Raw genomic sequence first — 20,663 nt, 5'->3', positions numbered from 1 at the left:
CTCAATAGAATAATCAAGGCACATGCAATAACAAGTTGATATGTTTTACCATTTATCACTAACGTCAAGCATATAAAGAAAAACACACAAATCAGCTCTAATTCCATTATCTGCTTCCACGTCATCATTTTGCTCATATTTTCTGTGAAAATAAATAATTATTCAATAACATTAAAGAGATTCACAAACCCAATTAATTCCACTTCAATTAGTTTTTTGAATAATTTAAGGTACTAGGTAGATAGAAATTATGCCTAAAACACATACTCCCTCCGTCCACTTTATTTGTCATGTTGCGCTTTTCGAAAGTCAATTTGACTTATTTTCAAAGTTAAATTAGATTACATTAATTCGATTTTTTAAATAAAAAATTTGGATATTCAAAAACTATACGAAAAATATTATACATTGCAATTTTTTACATATCAATATGATGAAAAAATATATCCTAAATGTTAGTCAAAATTTTTAATGTTTGACTCTAAAAATGGAAAGTATGACAATTGATAGTGGACGGAGGGAGTAGATGATTACTTCTCTCAAAATATAGTCTTTCCAATTAGGATTAGCTCAATTTTGGTTCTTAAAATGACAGTTCAAAATATTTTACATATGCCTAAATGACATTGTTGCCCTCACTAAGCCAATTGTTTCGCATTTTTCCAAAAATTTAAATGCAGTTTAGAGTAATTAACATAATACTTTACGTTGTGTTTGCATGGTAAATTGTTAAAGACTTGTGGCCGATAAAATAAGTGTCTCCATTATTGATAAGAGACATATATGATTAACAAATTTCAAGTGCAAAGAATGAAAATTGTACTCCAAATATAGAAGCATGAATATTAAGAATCAAAGAAATACACGAAAGTACGTATTGCTTACCTTTTCTTTTAATAGCACAACAATATTTGATTTATACTTAACGATTGCGAAGACAATTGTAGTATATTAATACAAGAAGTAATTGGTAGAATTTAGATATATTATTAAAATACACGTATGGATTAATTAATATTTTATCAATTTTAATTAAGAGCTGAAAAACTCAAACGTTCAAATGAATAATTGGAATATATATTGATTGTTTCTTTTGGCTATTAAAGAAGACTCTGATCAACGATCCTATTTATCTTTTTTTATTTGTTTGACAATTTTTTTCTATATTTTATTTAATTATTATCATTATTATTGTTATTATTATTAATATTAAAAAATAAATATGTCAATTAGTACTCCCTTTATTTATTTCTATTATTTATGGAAAAAACTTAAATTTTTCCAGATTTACTACACCATTATTTCTATTCTTTTTTTTTAATATAAAATTCAAATATCTAAATAATTACTACTATTCCTCCCTAAGAAGCTCTAAACTTACTATAACCTTGTTTTGAAATATATATATACACAGTAAGATCCTCACAATTCTTATCGTTGGTGCGATTTTGATTATTTAACTTTTACTATGGGTAGGTTCTAACATTTGAAGGATTTTCAAATCCATATGAAACCACCACCAAAAATCCAAGAATCTTATACAAGATTTTATATATATATATATAAAAGTGAATTTGCCCTTGGGTCGATTTTTATTTATGAAAAAAAAAATGGGTAACTTACCAAAATTTCAGTGTAGGACCTAATTAGATACACACTAGTTTGTAATATTATGAATCTTACCAAATTTTGGTGTGTCTAAATACATGTATCTCAGATATATGGGGTCAAATTTATTCCAGATACATTGTATCCAAGTGAAATCATATATATCTAGGATACATAGACAAATCTCGTTTACCTTCCTCCCATCTCTCTTTCCATTCGCATATTTCATTCGTGTATCTGGTATTCCAGATACATGCGAATCACACTAGACACATGTATATTGTGTATCTAGTGTGATTAGCATGTATCTGAGATACATAGACAAATCTTGCTCATTTCCCTCCCATCTTGCTCGTCACTCTCATATCTTGCTTGCGTATCTGGTATTGCAAATACATGTGAATCACGTCAGATACATGTATGTAATATGTATCTAGTGTGATTCACATATATCTGACTTGAAATATGGTATGAAATTACTAAATGGTGAAATAATATACAATTATTTCAAACTATATGGAGAATTAGTAAATATGATAGCAACGTTGTATAATTAGGTAGTTTCTCCCAAAAAAAAAAAAACACAAACATAAACAAAATAAAAAATGTCTGACCGGCCCAAAGAAGATCTGGCCCAAATAAAAGTAAAACACACACAAAAAAAAAAAAGGAAATCTACACGAGTCAAACTAGAGCTCAGAACCAAAAAGGTATTATGCTTTGCAAAGGAGATTGAATATGACTTCATGGTTTCTCAAATGACATATGTTGATGATTATGAATGCAGTTTGAGAAACAATATTAGATATAGCTATGCTCTGAGCCACCTCATGTATGTAGTCTTGACCGGAAGCTAAGTGTATCGACTTAGTAAATCGGTCCATGATCACCCACATAGAGTCATATCTCCTGAACGAGCATGGTAAACCAACCACAACAACTATATCAATACATTTCCACTTCCGTGTAGTCCTTCCCGCATATTGTCTTTGACCTGTTGACAATTTAGGCACTTGGATACAAATTCAGTGCATGCTCTACATCGGTGTATAATGTATGTATATACATTGCATTTGACAAGACAAACAAGTACAAAATCACTTTTATTGAGATTATCTTTACTAATTGCATAAGAATACATATATAGTATCTGTATAGGGCACCACAGCATACAATTTTATGCCATGATAACTTTTCCCTTATTGTGAAATATTTAACAAATCAATACAAGCTTCTTTCCTTCTATATTTTCTATTTTCCCTTTGGGAGTTTCTGATTTTTCATATCAATGATCTCAAAGAATAACTTCTATCAATGATTTTATATATCAATGTCGAAAGTATGGACATTTGGATCAAAAACACGGTTGTGACAGGTTTTGTCACAAGGGTAAGGGCAATCAATCTTCTGGAATGGATTTTTGTCGTAAAACCAGTCTCCGAGTGCTTTGGCTATAGTCTGCAGAAGACACATTTTTAGCACAGTCAGTGGTTCTACATGACAATACACTACGAATGGTCTATGCCAACAAGAAGTTAAACAAACATGTTAGAGTTCAGTTAATTTCTTACCTTGTTAGCTAACTTAGGAGAGTCAGCCCTGTACCATGTTTCTTGAACCTCAGTTTGACAGTGTGCAAAGCAGGAGTTGATGAAATACCCTCTCGATGAAGAAGAGCCGAGCGCATTTAATGCTCTCAGAAACAACAATCTGTAACCTGAGGAATGAGTCTTAACTGTCATAGATCATGAACAAATGAAAAATGTATCTTTTTCTATTTTGGAAATGAAAGCTTCGACGGTATATTTTATCACCTAAAATTCAAATTCAACATAGAGGTATTGAGGGATTAGAGTCCTGACCATGCATAATTTGAAGCTGCCTGGAAGAGCATTTCAGTATGTCAAGTTTGCAGTTGAGCCAGAATCCATATGGATCAGCAACACCAGGAGCCAAAATGTTCTTTATCTGAATTCAAATAATATTAAGTCAGGAAAATCAAGTAATTTCATACTGTTTTCTACATTTATTGTTATTCATGGCATATTAAGTTATCGGATGAATGTGTCAGACCCATGGGGATCAGCAAGTCCAGGAGCCAAAGTGTTCTTTATCTGAAGTCGGATAATACTAAGTCAGGATGACCAAGTAATTCCACTTTGTTTTATACATTTATCATTGGTATCCATGTAATATGAAGTTATCGGATAAACAAGGCAATCTGGTGAGATCAGAGTCTTGAAAGGATCATCTCCATATTTAGCACAGGAACTTTAAAATCTTGACCAGATTGTTGATGGTGTTTCCTATTCTGAGATCATTCATGCTATGTGACAAGTGTCAACAATGACATATCTTGTAACGTTTGTGTCCCCGAATGCATGAAATGACTTGGAGAAGATGAAAAACAGATTTCAAGTACCTTTTACCAAAAAAGCCACCATATAGTATCCAAAAGCGTGCTGCCTACTTAAATATCAAATCTTGCGGTAACAGTTTTAGGTGAGGTATTGTATCAGTTAACAAATACATCACAACAACACAGAAATGCAAAGTTCTCAAATCCAATGCAGCAAAAAAGGAGATAATTATAAAACAGTCGAGGATTGAAATATAGCAGAGAAAGGAAGTTCAAGAAGAGAAGATAGCATAATCCAACAGGAGTTGGAGTTTCCAGAAATGCTCTTTACCTGCCAGGAATCATAGGCTGCATTAACTAGGAAAAGTGGTGTCCGCACGTGTTGAGCAACATTTTGTGGGAAAAAACACTGCAAGATGTATTGGATTATTGTGTAAGATGCAACAAAGTAAAAGGCAGAAAACATATTATGAAAGCAACAGCTCTTACCAAATCCGGCTTCAATCTTGAGGTACACACTGGCGGCAGATTCTTGGCAGAACCCTGAAGCCAATATAAGATAAAATGAACATCATACTTATCATAAGTTTCTCCATTGACTTCACTATTCTTCTTTTTCTAGACACAAGTAACATTAGAAAACGGAAGTTCATAGAAAAGGAGATAAAAAGTTACAGATTTCCAACATTTTATTCTCCAAAGAGAAAAAGAAAGATTACATAACAATCTACAGGATGTTCACTTCACAAATAAGATCGAATAATGGCTGGCTAAACCACGGATCACCCACAATAGGCAGTGACACATCCAGAAGATGAAAGAAATAATGTGGAGCTAGATACAACTGAAATTATAATTGAACTCTCATGAGAAGGATGTTAAAGAAGCATACATGTAAGCTGACAACATCTCTGAAGTATTCTTCAATATGAGGCGCACCAGAAATATCTTTCCTGCAATAAAGCAGAGAATTATATAAGCAGTCAAACGAAAGTAAAATTCTTGAAAGCTTTAAGAGCACCAAGGTTTTTTTTTTTAGTAATTGGAGAACGTCATGATATTAATAAGCTATAAGAATGCTTACGCATCGATAAAATAACCAGCATCCGAAAAGCACTTTACTTTAGCACCCATTGGTAGGAGTGCTTTGAAGCTGTCACAATGTAAAATTGAAGTCAATCCGCCAGCTGAACATCCAGACAGAATAGCCTAACATTAGAACTTGATTTGTGAGCCAGTCAACAGTAAAGTGTTACGAGCGCCTAAGCATCTGAGATAGAGATAAGAAGGCAAAAGGCGGTACATTTTCAGCATTCTTCATTCCTTTTGCCAACAAATCCTCCATAACAGCAAGAAAAACCCGTGCCCCTCTGAAGTGAAGATTAGTAATCTGATATGTGTAAGGGATTTCATCAGAATCATTACAGTTTTATTATGAGATATTGAGAGAATCACGGTTTAGGACTAATCAAGAGTATCAGTATTAACTCGAAATTACCGGATTGACTGCTTGAACATCACCAGTAAAGGATGATCCATCACAATATCCAACCTTTACTCTGTTCCAGTTATAGAAGTCTACAATTTAAATAAGAAGTAACACTGTTATTCAGACAGGAAAAATGTTGTTCATGAGAACCATCAATACGAAATCAATGAAAGTTCTACCTGGATTAAACTGAGGCAGGTTGCTGAGAATCCCTGAGAAAGCGAGATTTTCTACCATCTGCTTAGATGATCCCAAGCGAGTATACTTCCGGGAAAGACAAGTGCTTATATTATTGCACCAACCTCCTCCCTGAAAATAAAAATTTTGTCATTGAATTTCAATACAAAATACATCTTGTCCATTCAACATCTCATAGACATACTTCACAAGGTTTCTGCACAAAAGCATCTTTAAATATTCTTCATAGATGTACCCCAGGCAATATGGCTGGTGAATTATAATTCTTTTATGACAAGGAATCCGCAGCTGCTACCTTTAGGATGCACACAGGGTAATTCCCTACCCCGCAAACCACACAGGAGAGATAAACCACACTAGGCAAGCTCCATGCAACGACCTTGACCGAGAAAGCATGTTGAGCGTCTCGAACCTGAGACCCCTCATTTGGGAGATCCCCTGCTCAACCAACTCAGTCACCCTTCACCCTTACAGGTTATGGCTGGTGAAATTTATAGATCATAAAGCCTCATAATCAAATTTTAAAACGTTTCGTTATATTATTCATGCATCATTTTCTCCTTCTGTATTTTACAAATCACTAGGGCAAGAACTCTACTTAGTTACCACAATATTGAAAACAAAAATCCAAATACTTTGTATTGGGATAGATATATGATCCAAAAAAATGCAACAACAATAAAGTTTTGCCAATTCTGTCTTTCGCACAGAAGTCTATCGATCAACAAGCCTAGTTATCTAATTTAAACTCTAGTCATAGAAATTGTGTATAGATAAACAAACCTCCATTTGGATTAACCAACTGTTAACCCCTGTACCAAATCCTTTGTCATGATGATATGCCGGTGGACTCCCATCCAGACATACTGCAAACACATAAATGCCATCAAACTCAACACAGTTCCACATTCATAAACTTAGCTCCCGTTTGACCATATATTTTGAAGTTAAATCTTGAAAAAATGAGTTTTTGAAGTCGCGATTTTTTAAATTTGTGCTTGGACATACATTTTACTTAGAAAAAATGAAGTTTTGTGAGTGGAAGTCCAAAAACTCGCTCACATATTTGAATATAAAATTTCAAAATCTATGGCCAAATGCTAGCTTAGTTCGAAACCATAAAAGGAAAACAATTTCTTTACCTGCTCCTTTTGCCACCCCACTGAGAACGTAAGTAATATTTACAAAGAGCCCTTCAGTTCTAAAAACAATCGACAAAGTAACAAATGAATATATCCATTGTTGCACAGTCCCATTTGCCATTCTGCAAATCATTTTATTAAAAAATAAAAAAAATACGATCAATACACAAAGTTCTAAGAACATAAAGAAGCCACAGTTGAACAGAGCAAACTGACCAATCACAAACAAATAGTTTAAAAGTATTAACACATCCCAATTACATAAAGATTACATTTTTACACCAAATAAATATGTTTTTGCCCATATTTAGCATCAAAATTGTACTTTCACAAAACCCCATGATAGAGAAAGTGACACCAATGCTACTAAACCCTTTTTATCAGAACAAAATAAAAATCAAGATTTTAAGAGAAAAAAAATACCTGAAAATGGCAATGAAGAGATTGAGAAAATCTCAAAATGGGATTTTTTGGGATGAAATTTTACACTGAATCCAGTTCAGTGTTGTTATTTTGAAGCTAAAACAAGCTCCAACAACAAATGTAGGTGTAAACTTAAACCATATGATAAAAAAAATTCCAAGAAAATATTTGATTCAATTCCTTAAACAACTTTTTGTTTTGTTTGTAAAGAAAAAGAATGGATTTTTATAGAAGTGATTTTGCAAATACAGAACCCAAGAAATAAAGAAGCAGCCGACACTTATTCGCAGAGAAATTTTAATTTTTAAAAATGATTTTTTTATTTTTTTATTTTTTTATTTTTATTTTATTGGTATTTACTGTTTTTTTTTTGTTTGCTTGGGTGGTTGTTTTCTATTGGCTGCTGTCATAAACAGACATGCTTTGTTGAGTTGTTGGTATGATTTGATATATGACCCGACCCGAATGACATAAATTACGAATCTTATCGTTTTACGCGCTCCACATTGAATATTAATCCGAATGACAGTCGAAGAGTGAGAACGAAGAGCGGCTCGGTTTCTTCATTATTTTTATTAGAGTTCAATTAATTTAATTATAGTTATGTAGGATTTATTCATGAGATGCATTTGTTCAGATATATCGTAATGAAAGGAAAATAAGAGTTTGTCGCTAGATATTTCATCAAATAGTATCGTCCAGTTTCTATAGAATCTATCGTTATAATATCTCTAGAGGGGGGATAAGGCTAAGTAGAGCAAAATAGATGCTATGGGTAGAATTCTTTTTTCTTTCTGAATTTAGTTCACATCTTAGATCTATAAATTGACTCATCTAGCTTATTTATATCCAACTATATGATGGAAGTCTCCTCGGTCAATCGTCACTCGATAGCTCAAAGTTGACCATTATAACCCGCGTACTTGCCTGCTCATCTTTCACCAGTTTATTTGTACAGCTACAATAATCTCTTCCCTTATAAAAGAATATCAAGGATTTTTTTTATACCCAAAACTTAATATCAAAATTTCTAATTATGAAAAAATTAGATCGACTGTACTATTTCCTTTGGTGGTCAGGTCAACTTTTAAATTTTTTGTGCGTAATTATTCTTAAGCAATTTTGTCTAAAACAATCTAACTTTGAAATAGCCCTTCCTAAGTATATATATATATATATATATATATATATAAGGAACCATATAAAATAGTTTAGATGTGTAATTGCAAATTCGAAACAAGTTAAAGGGAATACATAATTTTTTTTCTAATTTTTGGTACCCTTACACTTGTAAAACATGCATAAAGGATCTTAAATACTTTGGGTTAGAGTTTTAGACGTAACTAAGCTCTCAACTTCTTTTGTTCTCTTGTTTGTAGCATTCTACAAATTTGGATCTTCTATCCATATTGAAACAAAAAGAGTTACGTTAAGTTAGTTGAGAATGTTGGCGACTTCTTGTTAAATCTTTTGCCGTGTTGCACCCATCCTCTTGGGTATAAAACCCTTGATTCCCTATCACTTGTGAATATCACATGTGACGTAAGTTTTGAACGTGTGAGGGGTATTGTTGAATGCTATAACGATCACTAAAGGAATTAGTGGTTCTTTTTATATGTGGTCTTCGTCAATCCTCTTATTATTAGCTAGTTTTTGGGTTAAGACGATGTTAAGTTAGGTCGAAGGTCTATTCTCTTTTACATGATATTTTAGGACTTGTCCTAATTCTTGGTTTATCAATGTTTAATGTTTGATGTAAAGTCTCACATAGTCTATTAAATTGGTCAGTTCTCTTCTTATGGACTATATTTTGAAGGTTGAGTTAAGTGCAATATTCATTTCTTTACAAAACCAAAGATACTTTTCAAGCAAATGCAAATGAATTCTCACATCAGTTATTAAAAGAATGTAGACTCGCAAGAGTCTCAATGATCGATCTTCTGCTCCTCATGAGAAACGAAATACTAAAGATACGTACGTGTACATGTTAAATTAAACATAATTTGAGTAACTAATTAAGCCGCATTATTGGGCTTAAGAAATTAAAATGGGATTACATGTATAATTTTTATCATAGCTAGTACATACTTAAGCCAAATGTTCATAATTCAAATACACCACAAATTTTACTAGTTATAGTTTCACTTGTACCTTAGTACTCCACTAGATAATGCATCTCCACCCTCTCAAGAAAAAGGTAAATTCTGTCTATTTGTACCTTAAAAGTTATTTGTTCTCTTACATCATGCTATGTTATTTGTCCCATAAACTTTTGTCTCAAAAATTGCTTTTGGTAATTGGCACTCTGTAAATTGGGATACTCGTTTATTAGACACTTTTTCTAATTTTAAATATTAGGCTGAGGCATAACTTGCATTTCCAAAGTTAACTCAAAAGGCGGAGAATTGTTTGGGAGAATGCAGATCATTCATCTCATTAACTATTGATGTAGAAATTTTCATTCTTCACCGATAAATTACTTCTAATCATAAGTATGAAGAAAATACTTTTCACTGAGACAAAATGTGAAAATACAAGGAAACAATCTATATCACTTCCAATTCTCTTTCACAAATGATTGAACAATAACTTAAATATTTTCGTCCACACAAAAAATACAACTTATAACACTATAACAAATAGAGAATTTACTGGCAATTAATTAACAGGAATAATATTATTGCCGCTACATTATATTTAGCGAAAATAATAAATATAATATTTATAACCAATATTTTATGTAAATGTCGTTTAGTCTTTAACAATTTTAAATACAATAATATTAACTCAATTATTACTTCTAATTTATTTTCACCAACAACTAGCAATAATTTAAATATTTCGTCCACACAAAATGCACCCAAATATCACTTATAATTTTCTTTCACAACCGACTAGCAATAGTTTGTTGTTTTTCATTCAAATTAGTAGACCAGACATTATTATATATACATAAATGCATTCAATTGTTTTATATTGTTGGGGTTGTGAAATAAAATAGTTTGTTAACCGTATTAAAATGTAAAATATGTATATGAAATAGTAATATTTAATCCATATATACAATATATTGTCGAGAAGAAAATATGTGAACACGAGGATGACGGTGATTAATTAAGGCAAAGCATCAATACACTTGAGAATTAAGAGGGCAGCTGTCACTCACCTACTGGATACTTAAAAGGTAGGCCCCTTCTGGTGCATTCACTTTTCGGCGCGTAAATACAATCGAAAAATAAAATGATAACAGTGGAGAGTATTTCGAATATAATTTCTCTATATTTATAAATAGGAATGAAAATTTGTACTATATATTTTACTCCTCACTTGTCGAATTACATTAAATATGCTGTTGTTATTATTATTTTAAAATTTTAGAATATATTTGTTTTCAAATTAAATGACAATTAAAATGAAACGGAGTAGAGTACTAATCTATATTTTTTTTCCTTTTGAGGATTCCTTTGCTCACTTTTACCCAACCATAAAGACAATTCCTTTGTTTTATTTAATTTTCAATAATTTATTAATGTTTTGAAAACGGGTGGGTCGGGCACGTGCCCTAGGTGTTTGGTTGTCTCGCTTTGATAGAGCATTTGTCATTTGTAAATTGCATGTGAAAACAAATGATTACTTAAAAGGCCTTTTTCCTCTCCCAAGAATTGCTACAAAGTTTTCGAATTCCAATGCCCTAAGTTATGAATCAAATTTCATTTTTATAATATCACATCTTTTTTTTAAAAAATGTATTCGACAGACATTCGTATTTAAGTTTGATAATTTAAATTTATATCACATAAAGCTTCATTGGAGGGGAATTGCTTCCTATCAAGTATGTTTTAATATCCAAGATTTGATCCCAAAACTTCTAACTAAGAAAATAATTTTATCCACTGCACCACATCATTCCACATCATTTGATATTGGTGTAATATACCAAGAATACAATAAATTACAGTTGAAATAAAATGAACAAACAAATCTTTAAGCTAAGGCGCAGATATCTCATTCTCTTTAAGGAGATTCAATCTCACTACGACATAATCTACATCAATCCAGCAGTATATTTCTTGATTTGTCCCCTCCATGACACAACATCCCAATAATATCGTACAACTCAAACAACTCTGAATTAGTTGAAGAGTCCAAAGCTCCACAAAAAAACACATTTCTTCAATATATAAATATTCTTTTTATATAATAAATAGAATTGAAAGCTTAGAATATTTTGCTTTATCCTAACTCTCATGACAACTATCGGAACAAAAAATATATTATGAAAACCTCGGGCTTTCTTGATGAATTTATTATTCATGTATCTGTCAGTGTGCATAAACTAAGTTTAGGTTCTCTTCATTCTATGAAGGATGTCAGACTCTTATATTTTTTTTTGAAGGATATATGTTAATAAAATATAGTAGGTCACATACTATGGATTTTCCCGCGTATAAAAATTAGTAACACATGGATGCTAGGTTCAGACTCCTGCTTAAAAAATAATTTCAGGTATGTGCTCCATGTAGTTTATTATTTATTATTAAATACTTTATTTGTCCAAAATAATTATTTTTCCGTCTCAATTTATATGGTATTTATCGCTTCCCGTGAGTTAAACAATTTAGTTTTGATTGTGAATTCAAGCCTTAAATATTATTTTTTTTGAAATAAAATTTATATATTCGAAAACTGTATAAAAAGTATTATAAATCAAAATAAATGACAATTTAGAATATTTAAAAGACATAAAAAAATTTATTGTCAAAGATAAACTTGTTTAAACTCTTGAAATTAAATTCAAAAAATGTCACATAAATTGAGACAAATCGAAAGTAATATTTAGGTTTGTGTATATAGATTAAGGAATTCACTTACTTCTAGAAATTAAGACGATTATAACTAAAATACCCTTAGTTATTGATTTTTTTCCTTTTTAGATTGACATAATTATCATTGAACATTAGAAATACGTGGAGGGCAATTTTTTATAAAAAAAAATAAGTACTTTTTTTTATTTTGTGAAACATTAATTATTTTAGGTCAACTTGTATTTTTTAAAGACTAAAACATCAATTATTTTGAAGGGTAATATTGAGTAAATTTCATATAATATCACTTGATTTTACCTGCTATAACAGTAAAATCACAAAATTATATTTTTATTTTAAAATAAGTAAACTATGTATGAATCTCAGTAAATATAAATGACCAAAAAGTGTGTTCCCTCACTATATCAGTGGCTTGTCACTTCGTAAATTTTATATTGGAAATTAAATTATTTTTATCATGTGAATATTTTGACTTTGCATATTTTAAAACAAAATGAGATCTACAAAAATGGGGAAAATGATTTTATTCTTAATTAAGAATCAAAATGATTATACTTTACTGAACTTTTGGCTTAAAAATCAATTGTAATTTGTTATTATAGGTAAAGTTTAGTGGGACAAGTGGAATTCCACTACTCAATATAGCAAATGAGTGCTGCATTAATATGGATCCAAAAGGGGAGCGATCTTAGAATTATAAGTCCATGTGCTTGAAGGGATTTAAATTAGTTGGTGCATCAATTTAGTACTAGTGACAGCTACTAGAACAAAATGTCAATTCCTTATTAGATTAAAAAATCATGCACTATATATGTTTAGCTAGATTCTACCAGATGAGTTTAATTTAATCTCTATTGGAGTTTTTAAGGGCTATTTTATCATGAGGCTTAGCTCACGCCTATTACAAAGGATAGCATGTTCATTTAGGAGGCATCTCAAATATATATTCCATAAACTCTTGAGATATTCACATAGAGATTAAGGTGTCAAGATATATCGCTCTCTCAAAGTCTGTCTGATACTCCTCGGGATCAAATATACTGCAAGGAGATCCAAATCATCATATGTTCGAATAACGCGCTACTAACAATATACCTTGAATCACGGGAAAATCCTAAAAGAGTAGAATCAAGGGACAAACAAATTTGTGCTCACAATCTTGATGAATAAACTTATTTATTTATTTTGTGTTTGCAGTATATTTTCTATATTTGAGAAATTAAAGAATATTGCAAACAAGATCAGAAGAGAATTCGAATTAAAATTTATGATGCAATAATCTCAAAATATAATATACAGTAATATATAATAGAATGTCTAATGGAATATTTTCATATAGTGAATTTTTTTTAGTACGAATATAAAAATTAGAGGTATGTAACTTGTGATGCTAGATTCATCCCTATTTCAACTAAATTTGACTCTCTTCATTACCAATGAAACCGAAAAAGAACGAAAAATAGAGCTTAATTAATTAATAAATTTAGTGTTTATAATTTATATATATGCACTACGGTACGAAATATTCTTGATGCATATAAAATTATTTGTGGTGATAGAATGACAATTAACTCGTTCCATAAAATATTTATGTGTGTGTGCATAAAGTTCAGTTTTGTTGTCTCATTCCAAATGAAATGTGAATTATTTTTATCGATACAATCTAAATATACAAATTTCTTTGTTGTTTGTATCATTTCATATATATGCATTGATTGCATTTGATGATACAAATTATATTTGTTAATATAATGGGATAAGGGTCTGAAAAATACCTCAATTTTGGTCGAATTTGTTGTTGTGATACTAAACTTTCACGAGGACCTATTACCTTCCTAGACTATTTAATACCGTATTTTAAACATATATATTTGCCCACGTGGACATAAACAATAATGCAAAATTATAAATAGTAATGTGTCCACGTGGGCACATATATATACCTTTAAAATACACTATTAAATAGTTCAGGGGGTAAAAAATACGGTATTAAATAGTCTAGGGAGGTAATAAGTCCTTATGAAAGTTTAGTATCGCAACAACAAATTCGACCAAAGTTAAGATATTTTTCAGACCCTTATCCCTAATATAATTTGTGTTCATCGATACAATTTGTATTCGTCGGTAGCCTAAATGCATGTATGATACAATGAATGGTTCCAATGAAAAGGAAATGATTTCTTTTCACACTTTTCTTTTCTACTCCAATGAAAAGGAAATGATTTTCTTCCTAATTGTCTAATTTTTCTCCTTCGTTAGTTAATCTTTCTTTTCAGTTTACTATTAATCTTTTTTTCCCTTCCTTACAAAGCATCTACAATCCTCAGTCACATGAAAAAATATATTTTAATTTTCAAAATATTGTCAACTCATTTTGGGCTACATGTGTACATGGTTTTGACTTTTGCTTTAGTACTAATATTCTTTTGGAGACAATTCTCTATAGATGCACAAATTAATTAAGGACAACATATAAATGTGACTTTTAATTTGACATCAATTGATATCTATGTCCTCTAATTTTGGATGTGCTCAAGTAGATGTTTAAATTTGCATAAAATTGGACAAATAGACACATTCGTCCTAAGTGGTGTTATGTGGCAATTTTGTGTTCTTTGTAGCGTCTTAGGTGTATTATGACACGTATGATGTATGCATCTACTTGTTCAATTTTATACAAATTTAAGTATCTACTTGTATACACTTAAAATTAAATGACATAAATATCAATTAAAAATAAATTAAAGAGCGTATTTATGTATTACGTCAAAATTAAGTGCAATACGTAGAGCTTAGTAAAAGAAGTTAAGTCATCATCTCAATTTGAATACTATAGTCTATAATAAATCCAAAAGAAAGGAGACAACTACATCAACTTTTCTATCAGTGGCTGTTGCGTTGCTTTTCATTGGTTAATTTTCACAATATTATAGTTCCATGTGCATGAGATGACAATTGTGAGAAAGTAAGTCATGTCCTTGTGAATGGTTTCTTGTAATGTAGTGACCTTTTTTTTTATTATCACGATTTAATAAAATATCATACTATAATGTCTTCGCTAAGATTCTGCCTTAGATTCTCTTCATGGGTACTAGACAAGTCCCAATTCCTATATATGTATTTGTACTTATATTATATAAAATACTATGTATTAGTTCAATTCAATGAAAAAGAAGGGTTTTGTATAGCACATTACATAAAAGAACTGACTAGATGCAGGGAGGTTTTTTCAGACTTTATTGGGTAGAAAATTACCTTATATATAGTGATTTATTTATTTTTAAAATGTATATATATTGTAAATTTCGAATCTCTTTTGAATTCTTTATGTATCAATTTTTTATATTATGAATTCTTCTATTAATGAAAATTTTGATTCCGTCACTTCTGATATGATTATCTTGTATACTCTTTAATCATTTAGATCCATTTTACTTGTGATGTTTTTTTTGCGCCTCCTTAAGAAAATATTATTTAAAATGATTGACTAAATTATCCTTATTTATTCTTTGATTTCAATTAATACTATTTCCACATCATATTAATTTCTTTTTATATTTATTGAGTAAGGATAAAGATGAAAAGTATAATAATTAATTATATTTAATTTTTTAATATAAAAATTATTGTGAACTATTTATTTTTATTAATGACTACAAGTAAAATGGCCCAGAGAGAATAGTAAATTACTAGCTTTATCCTTCTATTAAATTCTAAAAATTGTCATAGTTTCCATGTGTATTATTTTATTCTTTTTAATTTATTTGTCTGATTTTAACATGATATAATATTTAAGAAGTAAAGAAATTTTTTGAATCTTGTGATTTATGTACCAAAATATCTTTCAATTTTATAGTATTAAACATATCACTTAATAAATTTCCAAAAAACGAATTTTTTTTTTTTTTGAGATGGACTAAAAATAAAAGTAAAATAAATAAATAAAATATATTGTCAATCACAACGGCCATTGACTTAATAGCTCCACATTCGAGTGCTCCACAAACTCACATGCAAATTTACATACGTAACACAATTCACTAGTAGATTTACATACGTACCAAAATTCTGATGAATCATTAGGATTTCAAATTTACGGATAAAACTTGCCTTGTCAAAAGAATTTCTGAAATTACTAGTCAAATCTTGATAAATCGTCAAAATTTTAGCCATAAATCTAAATAATTTGAAATTGATGGAAAAACATGCCTTGTCAAATCCTGATGGATCCTTTGGGATTTGTGGCAAAATAATTATGACCACATATCTTGATAAATCGTCAAATTTGTCAGTAAAATATTTACTGATGATAACTACAGCTTGTTATTTGAAATTTCACTGATACGTTTCATAAATATCAAGTCCAAAATATTTGATATGGTACAATCTTCTAGTACCAATCCCAACAATTTTCAAGGTCAGATTCAACGTAGAAGTTAAATCCAATAGACAAACTATGTCTTCTTCAACAAGTTCTATACAAGCTCAATTTGTTCAATTTTTTTTAAAAAAAACCAAATCAATCCAAATATTAAGGTAGCACAATATAAACTCAATGAAACATTACTTGTTCGATTCCAACCACAAATAGGAATGAATCTTTAATTTCCTACGGCAAAGAAAAGAAAAAAAACTGAGATGAATTCTAACGAAAGTCTAATAATTAATATCATATATATCACATGTGCGGTCTAAAGAGGTGGTGTATACATACACCTTATTCTTATCTTGTGAAGTAAAAGTGTTGTTTTTCGATAGATCCTCTGATCAAAAGAAAAGAATTGTGACGAAAGTCTAAAATTACTAATGAGATTAAATATCCTAAATCAACCAACGTGGGACTCAACAAAATACACTGACAATTTGTAATAATATTGGTTTTAATTTCTTCTACCTTACTACCAAAAGATAAACTAAAATAATGATTTACAATAGTGGTTAATCTAGCTGAGTCATAGAAAGTTGGATGGAAAATATTAGTAATACCTAATAGCAATCAAGAAATTAAAGTAGCCCTGGACCCTTATATAAGTGGACCATAAGTAGTTAACTGGTCACAACACCACTTAATTTCATGGTTGAATTTTAACCCCCCCCCCTCCCCCCCCCCCCCAGTTAGTAAGAGCTAAATGCCAATAATGTCATTGTCCATTGTTCTGGTGAGATTGGTTTCTATATCAATTGCATAGGTTACGCAACTTCACAGAGTCAATCAAATTGTTTGGTTCATGTACATAATGGGACTACAATTATATATGCTTTCACTTTCAAGCTATCTTTATTAAATTACTTGATTTTTTTGATAACACAAGTTAAAAGGATTTGATCAACATGTTGGCAATATTATCATATATAGATCAAGTATTAGTAGTATAGATAGACTTATATTTCTCGAAAAGATCTTTATTCAACTTTTGTTCATTATCTATTAATTTAATTTTTTGTTTCTTTTGGGCTGAGGTATAGATGACATAATGATCGATGTTATGAATGAATTGACTCTACAAATCAAATTCAAAGAGAGGTGTCTTGGTGCATATTAGATGATATAGTTTTGAGTGACACACTCGCGATCGATAGAGTTAGTGCTAAGCTTGAGGTTTGGAGACATATCTTGAAGTTCAATTTGAGTAGGACGAAGAAAAAAAAATACTTGGAGTACATGTTCAGTAACGTAACATGACATGAATGTGGAATGGAAGTAAGGCTTGATACTTTGGCCATCCAAAAAAAGAGATAGTTTCAGGTATCTTGTGTCTATTACCCAAGAAAATGTCCGGGGAGATTGTCGATGATGTCACACACCATATTGGTGCACAATGGATGAAATGGAGATTCATTCGCAACTGGAGTCTTCTATGATAAAAAGGTGCCACTTAAACTTAAAGGCAAGTTACAAGATGGTTGTTAAACCAACTATGTTGTATGAGACGAAGTGTTGACCAGTCAAAATCTCTCACGTTCAGAAAATGAAAGTTACAGAAATAAGGATGCTGAGATTAATGTGTGGACATATATACTAGGAGAAATAAGATTAGAAATAAAGATATACAGGACAAGCTGAGAATTTCTTAAGTTGAGGAAAAGATTCGGAAAACGACACTGAGGTAGTTTGAGCATGTGAAGAAGAAATGCACGAATGACTTAGTGTTTAGGTGTGAGAGGTTGACTGTAGATGGTTTCAAGAGAAGTAGATGTAGGCCGGAGAAAAACTGGAAGAGGTGATTAGATAGGATATGACACAATTTCAACTTACTGATGAAGATATGACCTTGAATAGGGAGAGGACACAAAATGTGGTAGTAGGTTAACAAGTAGTAGAATGTAGTCTTGACTATCCTTCAATACTCATAGTCGTAGTTTCTCTTGTAGTTTCATGTTCATTGATCTCTATTATTATTTGTCGCTTTTTGTACTTCGATTATCGTATTTTTCTATTATAGTTACTGTGCAAGATGCTTTGTCATGCTTCCTATAGTATTTTGCCATGAGTTTTTCATTTCTAATATTATTTCCTAATCTGAATTGCTTTTATCCATGTTTCATCGAGTCAAAGATCTATCAAAAATGCCTCTCTACGTTCTAGGGATAAAATTTGCATAGATCTACGCTTCTTAGGGGTCGTTTGGTACAAAGATGCATAATGCGGGGATTACTAATGCATGGATTAGTAATGTAGGGATTAGTAATGCAAGGTTTAGTAATGCAGGGGTTAGTTTTTATCAAGTGTTTTGTTCATGTTTCCCATTTAATCTTATGTTTGGTTTAAAATTCTAGAAAAAGTTTATTTCCTATTAGACCCTTGAGTTATTATGAGATTTTATATTTCATTTAATTTGTCAAATTAAATACTAAAATATATTTTAAAAATTATTATTAAATTTTGAGGTGTGATATGCCACCATAGAGATCCTTGATAGCACGGTATATTAACCTTAAACTTAACATAGATTTAAGGCTATTTTAATTGTTCAAATACACAAAGCTTGTTTTTTTAAAAAAAAAATAGTTCAAGTCAACGAACTACATTTTAAAAAAAAAACCCCGAAAAAACCAACTCAATATAACAAATCAAACATGGAGAAGAAAATATTAATTTGTGAAATCATCAAATTACATGGAACGAATTTGGAGAATTTAAAAGAATATTTATAAATATTCTCATATAAATAAAAAAGAGCATTAAATTACAAAAAAAAAAATTATGAAAAAAGATTTAGGGATAGTTTAGTCATTTAGGGGTCTTATCCAAGGATTGTTAAACCTTGGATTAGTTATCCCTCCCTTTTCTAGGGATAAAATAAGACCTTGTATGAGGTATAACTAATCCATGGATTAGGTTAAATAAAGTAACCAAACAATATTTTTGTTGGACTAAATTTTAATCCATGGACTATTCTGATTAATACCTCTTACCAAACGAGTCCTTAATTTTTCTTTATAGCATTATAATTGAGTATGCTATTGTTTTTATAAAGAGGACAAATCCCAAGGATATAGTTTTTAAAAGGGGAGCATTCCTTTTATGTAATCACTTTCATACATAATTGCAATTTTATAAATTAAATTAAAGTAGTATTCCAAGATAAAGAATCATAATCTTTTTCTTATTATATAGAACTTTGTTATTTGACGGGATAAGGGTTTGAAAAATACTTTAACTTTGGTCGGATTTGTTGTTGCGATACTAAATTTTCATGAGGACCTATTACCTCCCTAGACTATTTAATACCGTATTTTAAACATATATATTTGTCTACGTGGACATAAAATATAATGCAAAATTATAAATAGTAATGTGTCCACGTGGACACACATATACCTTTAAAATACACTATTAAATAGTTCAGGGGATAAAAAATGCGGTATTAAATAGTCTAGGGAGGTAATAGGTCCTTATGAAAGTTTAGTATCGCAACAACAAATCCGACCAAAATTAATGTATTTTTCAGACTCTTATCCCTTATTTGACAAACTTGATAAGATTGAGATTCCGTGTTAAAGTGACGTTCATTTGATGCGACTCGCTGTTGTGCTCATTTTGTGGACCAGATAGCTGCTTGTGATCCATTTATACATAGGATTCAAGTAGTTTGATTATGTTTTTTTTTTTCGGATTAAAAATTTAAATTCTATAAATTTTAATATTAAGCATTTGATATTCAATGTGCGTGCACTCGTCCAACTAATTCAAACGTATCGAAAACCTTAGTAGGAGGGTAAAACTCCCCCTATTTTTATATACAAATCTTTAATATGAGATCTCTAATCAAACAAAGAAATACTTATTTCTCAGTTGGCTCTTATATTAGATTTGTATATTTGTTTGGCTCTCACCTAAAGGAAAAGAAAAAGAAAGAAAAAAATTATCGGTCATCTAGTTCACAAAAATATGTATAAGTGCATAGATATTGTATATTTTTTTATACTATATATAAAATGTACAATCGAATGTATATATAGTGTATGGACCCATGTTTGGTAAACTAGATAAGCAAAGTGTACAAGGGCAATTTAATTCATATTTATTGGGCCATCGAAAAAGCCCAAGACAAAATTTTTAGCCCAAAACACCAAAGCTGGATTTGGGCTGTGAATGAAGCATGGATCTTCTTTTG

At 30.5% G+C, this 20,663-nt stretch overlaps 1 protein-coding gene across 1 annotated transcript; it reads right to left on the bottom strand.

Moving 5' to 3' along the window:
• Positions 1-2,701: 2,701 nt before the first annotated feature.
• On the bottom strand, positions 2,702-7,499 carry LOC125827014 (pectin acetylesterase 8-like). Its single transcript, XM_049506372.1, has 13 exons — positions 7,220-7,499; positions 6,797-6,918; positions 6,438-6,520; positions 5,636-5,765; positions 5,466-5,545; positions 5,271-5,357; positions 5,052-5,176; positions 4,860-4,920; positions 4,457-4,510; positions 4,299-4,376; positions 3,471-3,576; positions 3,180-3,325; positions 2,702-3,066 (listed from the first exon to the last, which is right to left on the bottom strand). Exons 2-13 carry the CDS (start codon positions 6,915-6,917, stop codon positions 2,929-2,931), a joined length of 1,209 nt encoding a protein of 402 aa, XP_049362329.1. The 5' UTR covers position 6,918; positions 7,220-7,499; the 3' UTR covers positions 2,702-2,928.
• Positions 7,500-20,663: the final 13,164 nt, after the last annotated feature.

This window comes from Solanum verrucosum, unplaced genomic scaffold (assembly GCF_900185275.1).
Source record: "Solanum verrucosum unplaced genomic scaffold, falcon-dt-bn FXZP01000060.1, whole genome shotgun sequence".
In the NCBI taxonomy this organism is placed as follows: Eukaryota; Viridiplantae; Streptophyta; class Magnoliopsida; order Solanales; family Solanaceae; genus Solanum; species Solanum verrucosum.
Note: the sequence above shows the minus strand (reverse complement) of the source record. Positions and strands in the feature narration are given on the sequence as shown.

Coding starts and splice junctions, on each gene's coding strand:
- LOC125827014 (XM_049506372.1), bottom strand. CDS start 6,917: ATGGCAAATGGGACTGTGCAACAATGGATATATTCATTTGTTACTTTG. Junction 4,511..4,859: donor GAGATGTTGTCAGCTTACAT/GTATGCTTCTTT, acceptor TATTGGCTTCAG/GGTTCTGCCAAGAATCTGCC. Junction 3,577..4,298: donor CAGCCTATGATTCCTGGCAG/GTAAAGAGCATT, acceptor ATTTGAATTCAG/ATAAAGAACATTTTGGCTCC.